The sequence below is a fragment of the Ammodytes marinus genome (genome assembly GCF_949987685.1).
Source record: "Ammodytes marinus genome assembly, chromosome: 17".
NCBI classification, from domain to species: domain Eukaryota; kingdom Metazoa; phylum Chordata; class Actinopteri; order Uranoscopiformes; family Ammodytidae; genus Ammodytes; species Ammodytes marinus.
The window spans coordinates 6623840-6637103 of record NC_137221.1 but is presented as its reverse complement, the minus strand read 5'-3'; the positions used below and the strand labels follow the sequence as shown (position 1 = coordinate 6637103).

General features: G+C 38.7%; 1 protein-coding gene across 1 annotated transcript in view; it reads right to left on the bottom strand.

Annotated features, from left to right (window-relative positions):
• Positions 1-12561, bottom strand: part of pkhd1l1.1 (PKHD1 like 1, tandem duplicate 1) — a gene marked incomplete at its 5' end in the record, with an annotated part of 51001 nt that extends 38440 nt beyond the window's left edge. Inside the window, 23 exons of the mRNA XM_080045811.1 lie at positions 587-756; positions 966-1129; positions 1230-1354; positions 1491-1640; positions 1831-1941; positions 2137-2291; positions 2636-2779; positions 3202-3337; positions 3932-4091; positions 4231-4322; positions 4816-5081; positions 5972-6067; positions 7296-7406; positions 7525-7595; positions 7743-7785; positions 7881-7954; positions 9459-9512; positions 9879-9972; positions 10304-10361; positions 10711-10819; positions 11065-11209; positions 11567-11644; positions 12513-12561. Coding sequence (XP_079901937.1) covers positions 587-756; positions 966-1129; positions 1230-1354; positions 1491-1640; positions 1831-1941; positions 2137-2291; positions 2636-2779; positions 3202-3337; positions 3932-4091; positions 4231-4322; positions 4816-5081; positions 5972-6067; positions 7296-7406; positions 7525-7595; positions 7743-7785; positions 7881-7954; positions 9459-9512; positions 9879-9972; positions 10304-10361; positions 10711-10819; positions 11065-11209; positions 11567-11644; positions 12513-12561 — 2655 coding nt within the window. The remainder of the gene's footprint in view (positions 1-586; positions 757-965; positions 1130-1229; positions 1355-1490; positions 1641-1830; positions 1942-2136; positions 2292-2635; positions 2780-3201; positions 3338-3931; positions 4092-4230; positions 4323-4815; positions 5082-5971; positions 6068-7295; positions 7407-7524; positions 7596-7742; positions 7786-7880; positions 7955-9458; positions 9513-9878; positions 9973-10303; positions 10362-10710; positions 10820-11064; positions 11210-11566; positions 11645-12512) is intronic.
• Between the last annotated feature and the right edge of the window lie 703 nt (positions 12562-13264).

Genomic DNA, 13264 nt, shown 5'->3' with positions numbered 1-13264 from the left:
ACAGCTTAGTAAAGAAAACAACCAATATTTGTCTTAATTTAATTTAATTTTTCTAAATGTAGTGGCATCTACTGTATAATTTTTTTTTTTTTAAAACTACATAATATTTCAGGCCAAGGTAGCGACAGATCAACTGTCATATTAAATTGAAACACATGTCACAACAGACACCACACACTACAGTGAGACTTCATTTCCGTGCCGGTAAAGCATCTGGTCAATACTAGGATACCATTGTAATTTGTTTAGGCAAATGATGAGTGTAGGGCATGTCAGGGCATGAAACACATACGGGGATTATTGTGGCGCCTCATATCAAATGGCCCTGAGCTAAAGGATACTTTCCTGTTCACACTACTGAAACTGAAACTGCCTACATGTGATGTATTTTCTTCGTTTTTATCAACTCTAAAATTCTATTTCTAATGTCTAGTGATGATGTAATGTATGCCCCTGTAAATCACTTTTAATTGCCTTGTGTCTGAATTGTGCTGTACAAATAAACTTCCCCTGAAACTGCAAAGTGCACCTTGAATGGTCAAAAAAAGGGCAGTTATTGTTACATAAATTTCAGTTGATCACTTACTTGCATGAAGCCAATTTTTATCAGTGGGAAGCCGAAGCCACACTCCATTGGTGTAGCGACGATGGTGTAGCTGATCTTTGAAGCGGTGGATGTGTCGTTGTCGACAGCGATCGTCTCGAAGGAAATACCGGCGCTCTCGAAAGGTGGAGGCCTCCTCTTGAGGGAAACTTCTGTAAAACAAAAATAAATAAATAAAAGTGGAAAATGTAACCAAAGAAAAACAATAATTCAATAAGTTTTTGGTTTAAGTGAACAACATATGCCCCAGTTCTACTGTTACACATCGATATCAAATTCAATAAATAGAAAGTTTTTTTACACGCTCCACAATGAGGAAGTTACTCCACCAAACTCAAAGCTACTTATCCGTCTTTTTTACCGTTTTCATTTCTGGTAGTGGGCGACTTTCCGATGTGAACGGCATCCACGTAGAAATCTTCCCCGGCTGCGTCTTTGTAGAGGAAAAACTCCAGAAGATTGTAGTTGCTTCCGACGTAATCTGTCTGCAGGAGCGTCTCCAGGTCCAGGCATTTGTAACTCCATCTGTTGAGACATGGTCAGAGTTATAAGATGCAGTTTTGTTGAGAACACATATCAAATGACGAATAAAAAATAACTTAATGTCTTTTTTTTCTTTACTGACTTGAGGCTGTTGGCGAAGACAGTGCTGATCTTTGCCGTCTCTGTCCTGGTTTGGCCGTCAATGTTTTTGAAAGTGAACTTCATCCCAACTTCATTCTTCAACATTCCCTTGTATGCAAAGCAAAGCTGCAAGAGAGGAATTTTTTTGATTTTATTTCTTGATTGCGTCCATTGTGTCCATATACAGTGTATATTATATTATGAACAAAAAAATGCTAAAATAAAAAACAGTAGGCCTAAAGAATGCAGGTGTGTGTTTTACCCTAGGATACTTGTCCAATGAAATAGCTCCGTAGTTGCCACCGGACTCTTTGACGTAACTCTCCTTGAAAAGCACCATAGCGTTCTTCAGCGACCACAAGCCGCAGAAACCCATGTTTTTCACTGGAGTCCCTTCGTCTGCGGTATCGTACTGGTGGATGCAAGAAATCAGAAAAACTGTGAGATTACAAAGATTACGGCAATGCTTTTAATTTGGTAGTATTTCAAGGTATGAATTTTTATAATTTTTATTATTTAAAGGTGCTTGTTTCATTGCTCTAAATTAGCTTGTTTTCAGCGGTTATTGCCAAAATTGGTGCAAAAATAATGATTTCACTGACCTGAGAATTGTCACCTTCGAAGTCTTTGAAGAACGCCACATCGCTTCCTTCTGAGGTCAGGATCTCACCGGGACACTCTGCTTTCATCATGTCCTCAAGAGCCGACTGCACCTGTTCACAAAATCACACACAAGCGGAATATTGTTTTTTGTTTTTTTGCACAGGACAGGCTGCAATAACTTGAATGAATCATATTCGACAACACATTTTAAGAAATGTAATATTATTAAAGGTGCTCCAAGGAACCTTTAAATACAATCTGATAGTTAACACAAAGACAGGCAGATAAATGATTGGCCTACAAACCTCAGACACAGATGCATTGTAGGCGATGGGCTTGGTAGGGACCCCACCCCAGAGCAGAGTGAAGGACGCCATGTTGCTTTCCCCCTTTGTAACCTCGGTAACGGTGATGTTGGTGACGGAGCTGAAATCCTCATAGTGAAGAGGTTTGAAATCCCCTGCAGCAAAAACAATATAATATACATGATTAAGTTATTTACAATCAGGTACACATATAGATAGATAGATAGATAGATAGATAGATAGATAGATAGATAGATAGATAGATAGATAGATAGATAGATAGATAGATAGATAGATAGATAGATAGATAGATAGATAGATAGATAGATAGATAGATAGATAGATAGATAGATAGATAGATAGATAGATAGATAGATAGATAGATAGATAGATAGATAGACAGACAATTTATTGATCATGTTACCTAAGTTTGCATTTGAATTAAGACTCAACAGGACCCAAATTTCCCCCGACTAGCTGCCCCTCTGTCTCTGCGTACCTCTGTCAGAATTGAATGTGACCATGTAGTGAGAGCCGTCGCTGTCTTCCTGTTTGGTGACCGTGACTGTGTCGGGTTTGATGGACCAGAGGTTGTTCAAAGCTGCTTCCACGATATCTGCTGCTGCGCTCACTGCAATTGGTCCTGCAAGAAGGAAAAATATAAAGTTTGTTGTGAACAGACATAATAAATGGCAAATATTTACTATAGTTAAATAAGATTAAAACAACAGGTTGGGGGGTGTTCTGTTTGTGGCTACCAATAGTTAGATGTATGCAATCACAGTCAGCGATTTTGGAGATTGCTTGTTGTCAAAATCACTTTTTTTGTCAAAATCAGTGAATATCTCCACACCATTGCTACCTGTCCGTACGGTGTGTGTGCTGAACAAAAAAAATTCCAGCGGATCGTGAAGGAGATATTCACTGATGTTGACAAAAAGTGATATTTGACAACAAGCATTCACCAGAATTGCTGACTCCACCGTTAACTCAACTGTTGTGCAAGATTCAAAAAGCACCAAAAGTTTTTTGTTTTGCAAATGAATATACTGTAAAACACATTACCAGTCTGTGCGTCTCCATAGCCCAGACTGAAGAAGGTCGTATCACAAAGGAAGTCGGCACAGCTGCTATTGACCGTAACCTTCTGGACCTCTTTGACTACGGCGACGTCGCTGGCCCAAGATTCGAAAGTTATCACCTGGGCAACAGTGTCAATGAGCAAAGGTGAAGTTCAGAAGCACTGAATCAACAGGTGGAATAGTAATAACCATCTTCCGTCTACCTGCTAAATTGAATTCTATCTCATTTAGCGATTTAACTACATTCTTCATGAAAGCGGCTGTGAGGTAAATAGAGTTAAGAGAACATTAGCGGCATGCCGAATAGCATGCTAGCATTATTAGCTTGAATTTCAGTAAGGTGGTTGTATTCAATAGTGTCTTTGACGCCAAACAACAAAGCTGTGAAGCTAGAAAAAGCCAGCAAAAAGGATAGCAAAAAGCCCTCAATTATAAAAGACAGAAACCAGTTGATGCTAAAATGGTATTAGCTGCTTTCAATGTTTAAAGTGGATTTCCGAGGTACAATTTTATTTGAGTCTATTATGCTTCTTTAGCTAACAATCTCTGTCGCTTCAATGTTTTTTACGGACCTTTTATCTTACTCAGCAAAACTTGAGCATATTTCCCGAAATGTCAGACCTCTCCTTTAAGGGGAGGTGATTACATTCTCTGTTGTTTTTAAAGGAACAAAGCTACATGTTAGCATCAGGATGGCATCAGCAACTACGAACCTGTTCCTCTTTGAACACATCATAGTTAGCGATGATATTTTGAATCTCGTTGACGGCCTCGTTCACTTGGTCTTCTGTGAAGTTGCTCTCGCCCTGGAACAAGCCCAGGCTGAAATGGCCCGGGCCGCCATAGTCTTGATGCAGGATTTCCAAGTAGTAGCTGAAGAGAAAAAAAGTTTAAAAAAACGAATTGTCAAGGGCTTTTAGACCTATGAATGTATAGGCTATGATCTACTATGAATGAATGACTTGTAGTTTGTTTATTAAGAGTTACTTCTAGCTATAATCCTGGTACTTACGGTTTTCCTCCCTCCAGAGCCAATTCTTCAGTCTTTTGAGAAGCGAAAGATGTGAAAGAGCTTGTGTATCTTGGCACGTACGCAACTTTAGCCTGAATAAAGAGTTTGAAAACAAACATATTATAAGTAGGAAAGATATAGGACATTTAATTGAGGAATTGTTTATCAGGAAATAATCTAAATCTCGATTTTACAAATTGAAACATGATTTCTTAAGATTTTTTTCGACTCAGTCATAGCAGTAGTTGTTATTCCCTTTTTTTTTTTTTTTTTTTTTTTTTAACCTTTATTTATACAGGTAAATCCCATTGAGACCGGAGACTCTTTTTCAAGGGAGACCTGTTTTCCTTTCCCACGTTACCATTCACACACACATTCATACACCGATAGCAGGCTAACTATCGACATTCACACGAGGCAAGGTGGGTGAAGTGTCTTTCCCAAGGACACAACAACTACGACACAGGTGGCAGGGCGGGGATCGAACCTCCAACCCTTTGATCATCGGCCGACCCGCTCTACCAACTGAGCCACAGTCGCCCCACTGAAATAAAGCTAAAATGAATTAAAGCTATCCGTTCGTACCCTGTCTTCTGGACGGCTGGAGTTGCTGAGGTACATATCGCACCGGTCATCACACAGGACGTAAAGTGTGTAGTTTGAACTGGATGGAGGGACGAAGAAGCCTGTTAATCGTGAAGCGAACCTATGAACTTCGTCATAAAATTTGAATGGCGTGTGGCCGATCCAGTGGGTCAAGTATCCCGTTGTGTTTTGGTTATAGTCGCGGATCTCATCAAGGGAACTGGGTCTAGTGTCGTTCCACATCTCCATCTTCAAGCCTCTTCCACCTGGAGTAAAAAATGGAAGTTTAGATTACGGTGTATCAAAATTAGATTGGATATTATAAGTCAATTGATCGATGAGTAGGCCAGCAGAGAATTAAGCCGCAAATATTGGATCAGCTCAAAAGTGAGAATTTGTTGTATAATAAGGCACTTCCAGAAGTTCCATTCGAGTTCTCGCAAAATTTATAAAACATAACATTTCACCATTTTATTGACACACCCGGCTATCAGATGTAGGGCCAATCAGAGCAGACTGGGATTTTTGGAAGGCGGGGCTTAAAGAGACAGGCTCTTAAACAGAGCGTTTCAGACAGAGGCTGAGAAGAGAAGATTCAACAATAGCACTGTGAGAAATAAAACTTTTTTTTGGACAGTACTCCATGAAAACGGAAACCCAAATTTGAATTTTTAACCTGAAGATAAGAATAATATGTGACTGTTTGGTTCACACACTCAGGAGAGCTTTTTCTGAAACGTGCGTTCTTCTTACTGTTGAAATGATACAAAAAGCAGGAAATGTACTGTATGCTCTTGGTCTTATTGTTTTGTTTCTAAAAACCAAGACAACTGGCGTCAACGCAATATGAGCGGTCCTTTGTATGATGTACGATCACAAATATGCGCTCTTGTCAGATGACACATTATCTTTTCACAGCAGACAGCACATCAAAGTCCATCGAAATAATCACCAAATCACAATCTTGGAGACAGCTGTGTTGACAAGTAGAACAGAAGCCTTAAATTCTTCTGCTCTTCAAGATGTCAACGGATGTCAATGTCTTTAGTTCGGATCATGACACGGCAAAACCGCAGGACGCATCATTGACAGGCGTTGGTCATATCGCGTCAAAAGAACAAAAGCGCAGAGGCAGAAAAGGTGTTGGTGTTCTCACCTGGGTAGACTGATGTGTTGTTGTTGTCCATCTCATTCTTGGCAGTCCTGCACGTTATTTTGTCAGCTTCCACACTCTGGACTTCACAAGGCTGGCCTGAGGAGAAATCAAGTTTCTGTGACTGAAGTCGCGTCCCAATAACCTCACAATAGTCATTTTTCAATTTACACAAAAACATAAAGCTTATCTTAAAGATATAGTGCGTAACTTTTGTTGCCTCCATGAGGAATTCTGAGTAATTACAGCAATACTGTCTGTGCATCTACATGAGGTACTATAAATCTAACGTAGATCCTCATAACATATATTGTTCACTAGGTTTTACTTAGCTATAAAATGCTTATTTTTTATTAATTTCCTTTGCTGTCGTAGAATTTCTTAATTTGTCCTACTGTATTGAGGTTGAGAGATTAAGAATTAAATATATAGGAAGCAGCTCTGTCATATGATAATGGTGGGTAAATGTATTTTCTGTGATTTCTCTGGACGCTTACATTTACACTACTCTATCAGTCATTTCAATGTGGAATTGAAGGTCAGATAAAAACTCTTAAATTATATAAATCGATGTATTAAATCTTAGGCCTTTGTGTGTACTGTCATTTCATAGCATACTGTATTTTCTGCAATCTGTATCATACTGTTGTGAGGGTCATCTTTGCATTGTGAAACTGTACTGTGAAACGTGTACTGTAACTTACAACATGATAGATGGCTCAAGCAGTGTTACCAAAGATAAGAGCTTGTGTGTCACGGTCTGCTGAGTGTCTAAGCTTTCGGAGGTTTCTTTTGTCTGCTGCGTGACAACTCTGCGGTTGCCTTTTGTTTGTTGTGTCCTAAAGTATGAGCACATTCTGTAAAAGGGATTATCACCTTCGCATGCTAGTTTTGCACAGAGAGTTTCTGTTTTGTGTGAAGACGTACCACATTGATCGCCGAATGCTCAAGCCTTTGTAAAGTGTGAAAAACAATAACAGGAAAAGTTTTCATGGTGCTGGATACTGGCTAGAGCTGTAATTAAAGGTGTTGTCAGTGATTCTGGAGAACGCTCATGATACACTAGCTGTCTGTATTGTTTGTTTTATTGAAGAAAAAAAATCCATTGTTAATACATAGCCTAGGCTCTGTAAACTGACATGTTGCCAGCTAATGGTGGGCCCCCTTGTTTACATACCCTTTGTTTGCATACCAGTGTACAGAGCCTAGGCTGTGTATTAACACCAGATTACACACAGTTCACACAGGTAGGGATCTTGCGGTGATTTTCAGTGACAAGCTTTCTCCAGAATCGCCGACTCCAGTCCAATAAATAATGAGGATTTACCTCCAACGAGAACTCGCGCCGGGCGGTCGGTTTGGTCGAAGAAACGTCCGTGGACGGTCAACAGGGTTCCACCCAGCACGCTGCCCTTAGAAGGCGAGACTCCTGTCACCTCTAAAAACAAGAGATCAAGCAAAACATTTCACTGTAATAAGAATATCAATACTACAGAAGAGCTACTTCTGAAAAATGCCACAGTTATTGTGAACAAATGTCTTTCTATCTAACGTACCTGCATAGGTCTGAAACATGGAGAGTTTGCCCAAAGCTGACACCTTGTACAGTTTCTTATCTGCTAAACTCCTGGAGATTTGAAAGGTTGTTATAGTTTTTTATACAATAAGAGATGTTACAGATCTTTTTGAGACCATGAAGGTGTTTGTATGCAAATCTTAAACTGTAGTTAAAATGAAATTAGAATTTAATCAACATTTTCAACAATGTGCTTACCTTCCCCAGTCATTATCAATAATGTAACTCAAGTTCTGATGCCCTGTTGGAAACAAAACATAAATATTAAATGACCGTGTGTACAGTTTAAAAAAAACATATATAAAGAGAAGTTGCAACTGAACAACACCATCTTACCAACATAAGTCGAAGTCGGTTTGCAGCTCATGTATCCCCAATAAGATCGTTCATTGTTCAGTCGTAGCTCATATCTTTAGAAATATGAAAATAAAAACTTTGAATATGTACAAACTGTATGTGGGAATCATGAAGTAAGTCACATGACCGGAGCACAATTAGGCAGGAAGCAATAAAAGTTTGCCGGTGTCAACACACTCCCTCTCGCTACTTTGCTGTGTGCACCTCGGCTCTCCCCCTGTGCTGCCTAGCGATATAAGTTTCCTCTCTTAAACGGAGAGAACTGGGGCCAGTTCTGGCAGGTAATTCCGAGTGTTTTAACCACCTGTTTTATAACCTGTTGCGCTACTGCATTGTTTTTAGTTCATGTCCGTTTTATATCACCCGTTTTTATTGTATTGTTTCAGGTCACTGAACGTGACGAAGGGTTGCTGTGGCCAGTAAGAAGCCTCATTACGGGTAAACTAAGCACACATGTTTTTATTGTATTTTATTTACTTTTAGCCATGGTTTCTATAATATTATTTTTATATCATAGAGTGGAAGTCCCTCACCCCTCCTTCCTGTATTGCTGGGCCACAGGCAGGACTAGTGTGTATGTTGAGGCTACTCATACAAAGTAGGCTAATCTACATGGTGACAATATTTGCTGATTATATCATCGGGCTGGCAACTAATTGTACTTTGTTTTGTTCTTTTAAAAGGGACCAGGCCAGCCACTGTTTTCTACTGTTTTTTATATTTTCTTTATGTTTGTTTGTTTTATTTTGGTAGAACCCGTTAGTAGCTCTTATGGCTAGAATTTTGTGACTCAGATTACTCTCCTTCTACATTTCAGGGATCTCTGTACAAGGCTGGGCCCGTGGCGACACATGTCTAAGCTTTCTGTGGTGGGACTGCACGGTTTGACACTTTATGTATTGCTAAATGCACATTTCTTATTATTTACTTCTTATGTTACATATTTTGTAGATAGTGCATGTGTTTTCCCTTTTTGTTTGGTGTTGGCTTTTGTTGCTTTCGTTTCTTTTGTCCTCCACAGTGGCTATTCAGCGTGCACGCGCGGACCAGACCTTTTTATACCAAAAGGAGAGTAAGCTGTCATCGGAGACGTCTACTATTGCATCCCTCTCTTAAGAGGGTTTTAATCTATAGTATTCAATAAATAAGATATATTTTTGCACCAATTCATACCTCCATCTCATTGTTCATGTTAGGGGAAGATACATCGGTAAAAACGACACACTCATAGCTAATGTAAACGGGTTCCTCCTGCCCATCAAATTGGATGTGGCGTTGTCAGGCATATAAGGTAATATCTTACCTATGGTTACCACATGTACAACTGTACAAACTACCAACAGTTTTTATTAGTATTATATCAGTCTTATGTCACACAACTTAATCGCTTATGAGAATCCTCTTCAGCTGAAGGTGCTTTGAGACATTTTGAAACTTTAATTGATATTATTATTAGTAGTATAAGTGGTAGCAGTATATTAGCATAGTGCAGTTTTCTGTGTTTTTAATTGAATTTTGACTTCGAAAATGCAATCTATATCCAGGCAAACTACTCACAGTTCATCTGATTCAGGTTTCAGCATCTCACATGGCATCCCTCCCATGTAGGATCTGTAATCAACAAGATTATTTTCGTTGACTGATTACAAGAGTGTGAATCTAAAAGTCTACTTTTTGAAACGGGTGGTTAACGAGCAAGCAAATAAATATCTTCTGTAACTATATCATTCTTAGATTTGACCCTAAACAAGTAAATACATTTCAGTGAAAATTTAACTCATATGTCAGACTAGTGTCTATATATGGGATATTTGACAAAATATCGTTATGAAGCAGCCACAGCCAGAAATGTCCTTCATTTACAAAAATAAATTAGTCGAGATAGAGAAAACATTAAAGTAATATGAATATTGGAATATATATATATATATATATATGTTATGTATATCTATGTTTATTTAAATCTTATTTTCATACCTCAGAAATCTGGCGTTATTTCCGTTGGAGCTCTTGTCGGTGTTGCTTCCATACACGTCGGTCCAGATCATGCCTCGCATTGTCACCAAGGTGCCTGCAGGGATTTTCAAGTTAAATATATATATATTTAAAACTGGATTTAGTTTGTGTACTTAGCTCAGTTAAATTACTTTATTAGTCAATTACATTTAAATTTGTCTTTTCGCAAATCCCCTCTCCAGTTTCCACACTTCAGTGTACAGCCGCCCACCATAAGCAAATCAGAGTTAAGAAATGGTTGGGACCTATACATGTAATACCAGCCACCAACCACTAGTTTAACAAATAACACCCTCCTGTCCTGTCCTGTCCTGATCTGGGTATGAAGCTAAACTGGACTCTGGAGTGAAGTCAGTGCATTATATATACGTAAAATAATTGGTTACCTGGGAGACCACTTTGAGGAGTAAGGGAGGTGATGGTCGGCGTGCGCCACCAGACAGTCTGAGGAGAGTCACAGTAAAAACATAATAAGTAACAAACAGCACAGCAGGAACCGTGGGTTTTTCTTTATATGTCCATGGGTTTAACACATATTATGCTTAATAATTAGCGTTATTTATTTATTTTCTCCATTGCATTATATTCTTATGATGGTTCTGGAGAGTGTACACACTTGGACGTGGAAGTATGTATGGGAAAACGTGTGTATGCATATGTGTGTATGAATGTATAATATGTGTGCATAATAGTGTATGTATGTGTGGTTGTATTTATAATGAAAATGTTCATGAAGATGCATCAAACTAAATAAATTGTAAATACACGTGTCTGTGTATTGCTGCAAACTTACAAAGAAGCTGCAGGAGTAGTGTTTGTAGTGGCCGTTGCATATGTTGCTGTCGGGGATGGGATTACCATCCACACTGACATGGACCACATACTGACCATTCGGCATAGCTCTGTCATGGACAAAGGGTTAGGGTTAGGATTAGGGTTAAAACATTATATTAGTTCTTTCAGACAGTTACATTAATGTACTGTTAAAGTGTTATTATTATTTCTTTTTAAACTCTTTATTTATCAGTTTATAAAGATAAAAAAACACACACATATGTGTTGACATAAACAAATATGAACATAAATAAAAAAAAGTAGAAAAAAATAAAAATAAGATAATTTTTTTTAAGTACTGTTAAGTTGCTACCTGGTGTAACACATGATCTGGTCGCCGTGTGTTGAGTCTCTCTCCACGTCACAGGGGACGGAATGGCTGTCGGACACCAGTGTCACATGGTTACCAAATGAGTCGTCTTTTGGATTCAGCTGGAACTGGTTTTCCTGGGCAAAACCTATTAAAAATGTTTTTATTTTTTAAATATTTAGCATTTCAATTTAAAAAATCTGGACAAGGTAGTCGACAAACAGACAGGATGAGTTCTACAGAAGGATTCCTGAAAACGTAATGTAATGGAAATGTCCTCACGTTTTTCAACATATTTCCTTCAGTTGCGTCTCCTTAGCAATAGAGTATCGAACTAAAACATTTTTTCCCAATACTTCATTGGTTTATGACGCATACTGTGATTAAAGTGTCTTAGCTGACTTAGAAACAATATTCAAAGTTCTATAACAAGATTGAATCGTCATTATTTTGGAAAAAAAAAACTACTTGTAAGTTAACCTGTCTGAGGAATTCAATGTCTTACCGCTTCCCGAAATGGTAAGTCGCGTGGCTCCATTATAGCTTCCCCGATGTGGAGAGACGGAGTTGATGCGTTGAGCCCCTGAAACACATATGATACAATAATAAACAGAAGAGCCTATAGGCCCTGAGCAGGGCAGTGGGTTAGTGGTGACGCATGAGGTCACTGGGTCACTCTGTGACAGGTGTGTGCTGCCCAAAAGTGATTGCCTGCCAAAAAGTGATTTCAGTCAAATAAAAAAGGTATTTCAAAAGATATTTCAGCAAGTTGGATGGACTTGGTGGGCTGTAATCTGTCCCATATAACAGTTGTGAATGTACTCAAGTCCTTGATGAGCCAGAAATAACCTTTTAGTATAGAGAAAGGTAGGTTATATTATAAAGGCCAATTTGACTTGAATGAAAAAATCAATATGCTGGTAAAATAATGTTCATAAGGATGATCTCAAAGGAGATAGGCCTGATTTCTTAATTGTATAGAGAAGTGATCGATAAATCATGTCAATTACAGCAGTTTCAAACATGAACTAAAGGCTAGATCAAATCATGTAGGCTAGTCTATGACATTCTTTAAGATGTTTGAATTGGTGCATTTTTAGTAAACAAATGTAGATATTTTTTATAAAACGTTTTTCTAATCTAGCTTTACAAAATCCAGTGAGTTAGGCTACAGGTGCTGAAGCAAAAAGTGTTACTCAACTTTACCCTGTCTCCCCTAATATCATGACTGATCCATCACTGCAAACGTGATTTTGCGGTTACAAAAAAAAGTTAAAGTTTTAAATAGACATATAGGCCTAACTTAGCTATTACAACGGACATAACGTTATGCATATTAGCACATTATGACTGTTTTAACCTGATAAAACAGCTGTAGCCTACTACACATAGCCTATAACTGGACTGAAATCACTTTTCGCCAATACACCTGTGTCGCCGAGGCTACTCACCGCAGGTCCACAGCGCGGGGAGGAGGAAGAGGAGAACCGCCGGCTCCATCCTGGAGGTTTACCCGCGTGTCACTGCCTCAGCTGCGGTCTGCTGTCGTATGGGCTACGGTCCCGGTGTCTGGAAACGCTGGAACAATTAACAGCAAAGCGATATGTTAGAACAAGGTTTGTGAAATTAAATAAGTTTGTGAAGTACAAATAAGGGGGGAGAAGGTAGGCTACTTCAGCATGTTGTGATTGTTTTGATAATTCAATTGAGTTAGGCTATAGGCCTAGAGATGTAAATTAGCCACCGGTTATAATCTTGCATATTTGCATAAATGATCAAAAGGCCTATGCACTGTCCCTATTTTAAATAAATACATCTCGGATAAGTGATTTGAAAGAAAATCATTACAATCCATGAGTTGAAGATAATTTAACAACGAAAAAACACCATTTAGGAAAACGAAATCTCTATATATTTATCATAGAATTCTAGCCATGTTCTGGATAAATGTAGACTACTAAAATATGTAAGAACGTGAAGAAATAACATTTTCTTATATTTTATAATCAAAGATTTTAAAAATCTGAATAAAGCTCACCTCTGAAACGCGGTTTGCCAGTCAAACGTCTCAGTGGCTCATAAAGACAGCGTCCGTCTGTCTGAGTGAGTGATGCAGCAAAGTGCACCGAGTCTTTATAAACTCAAGGTCCCGCCTCTCTCACCTGAGGCAGGGAGGAGCGGGCCAATCAGCTCAACCCCTCAA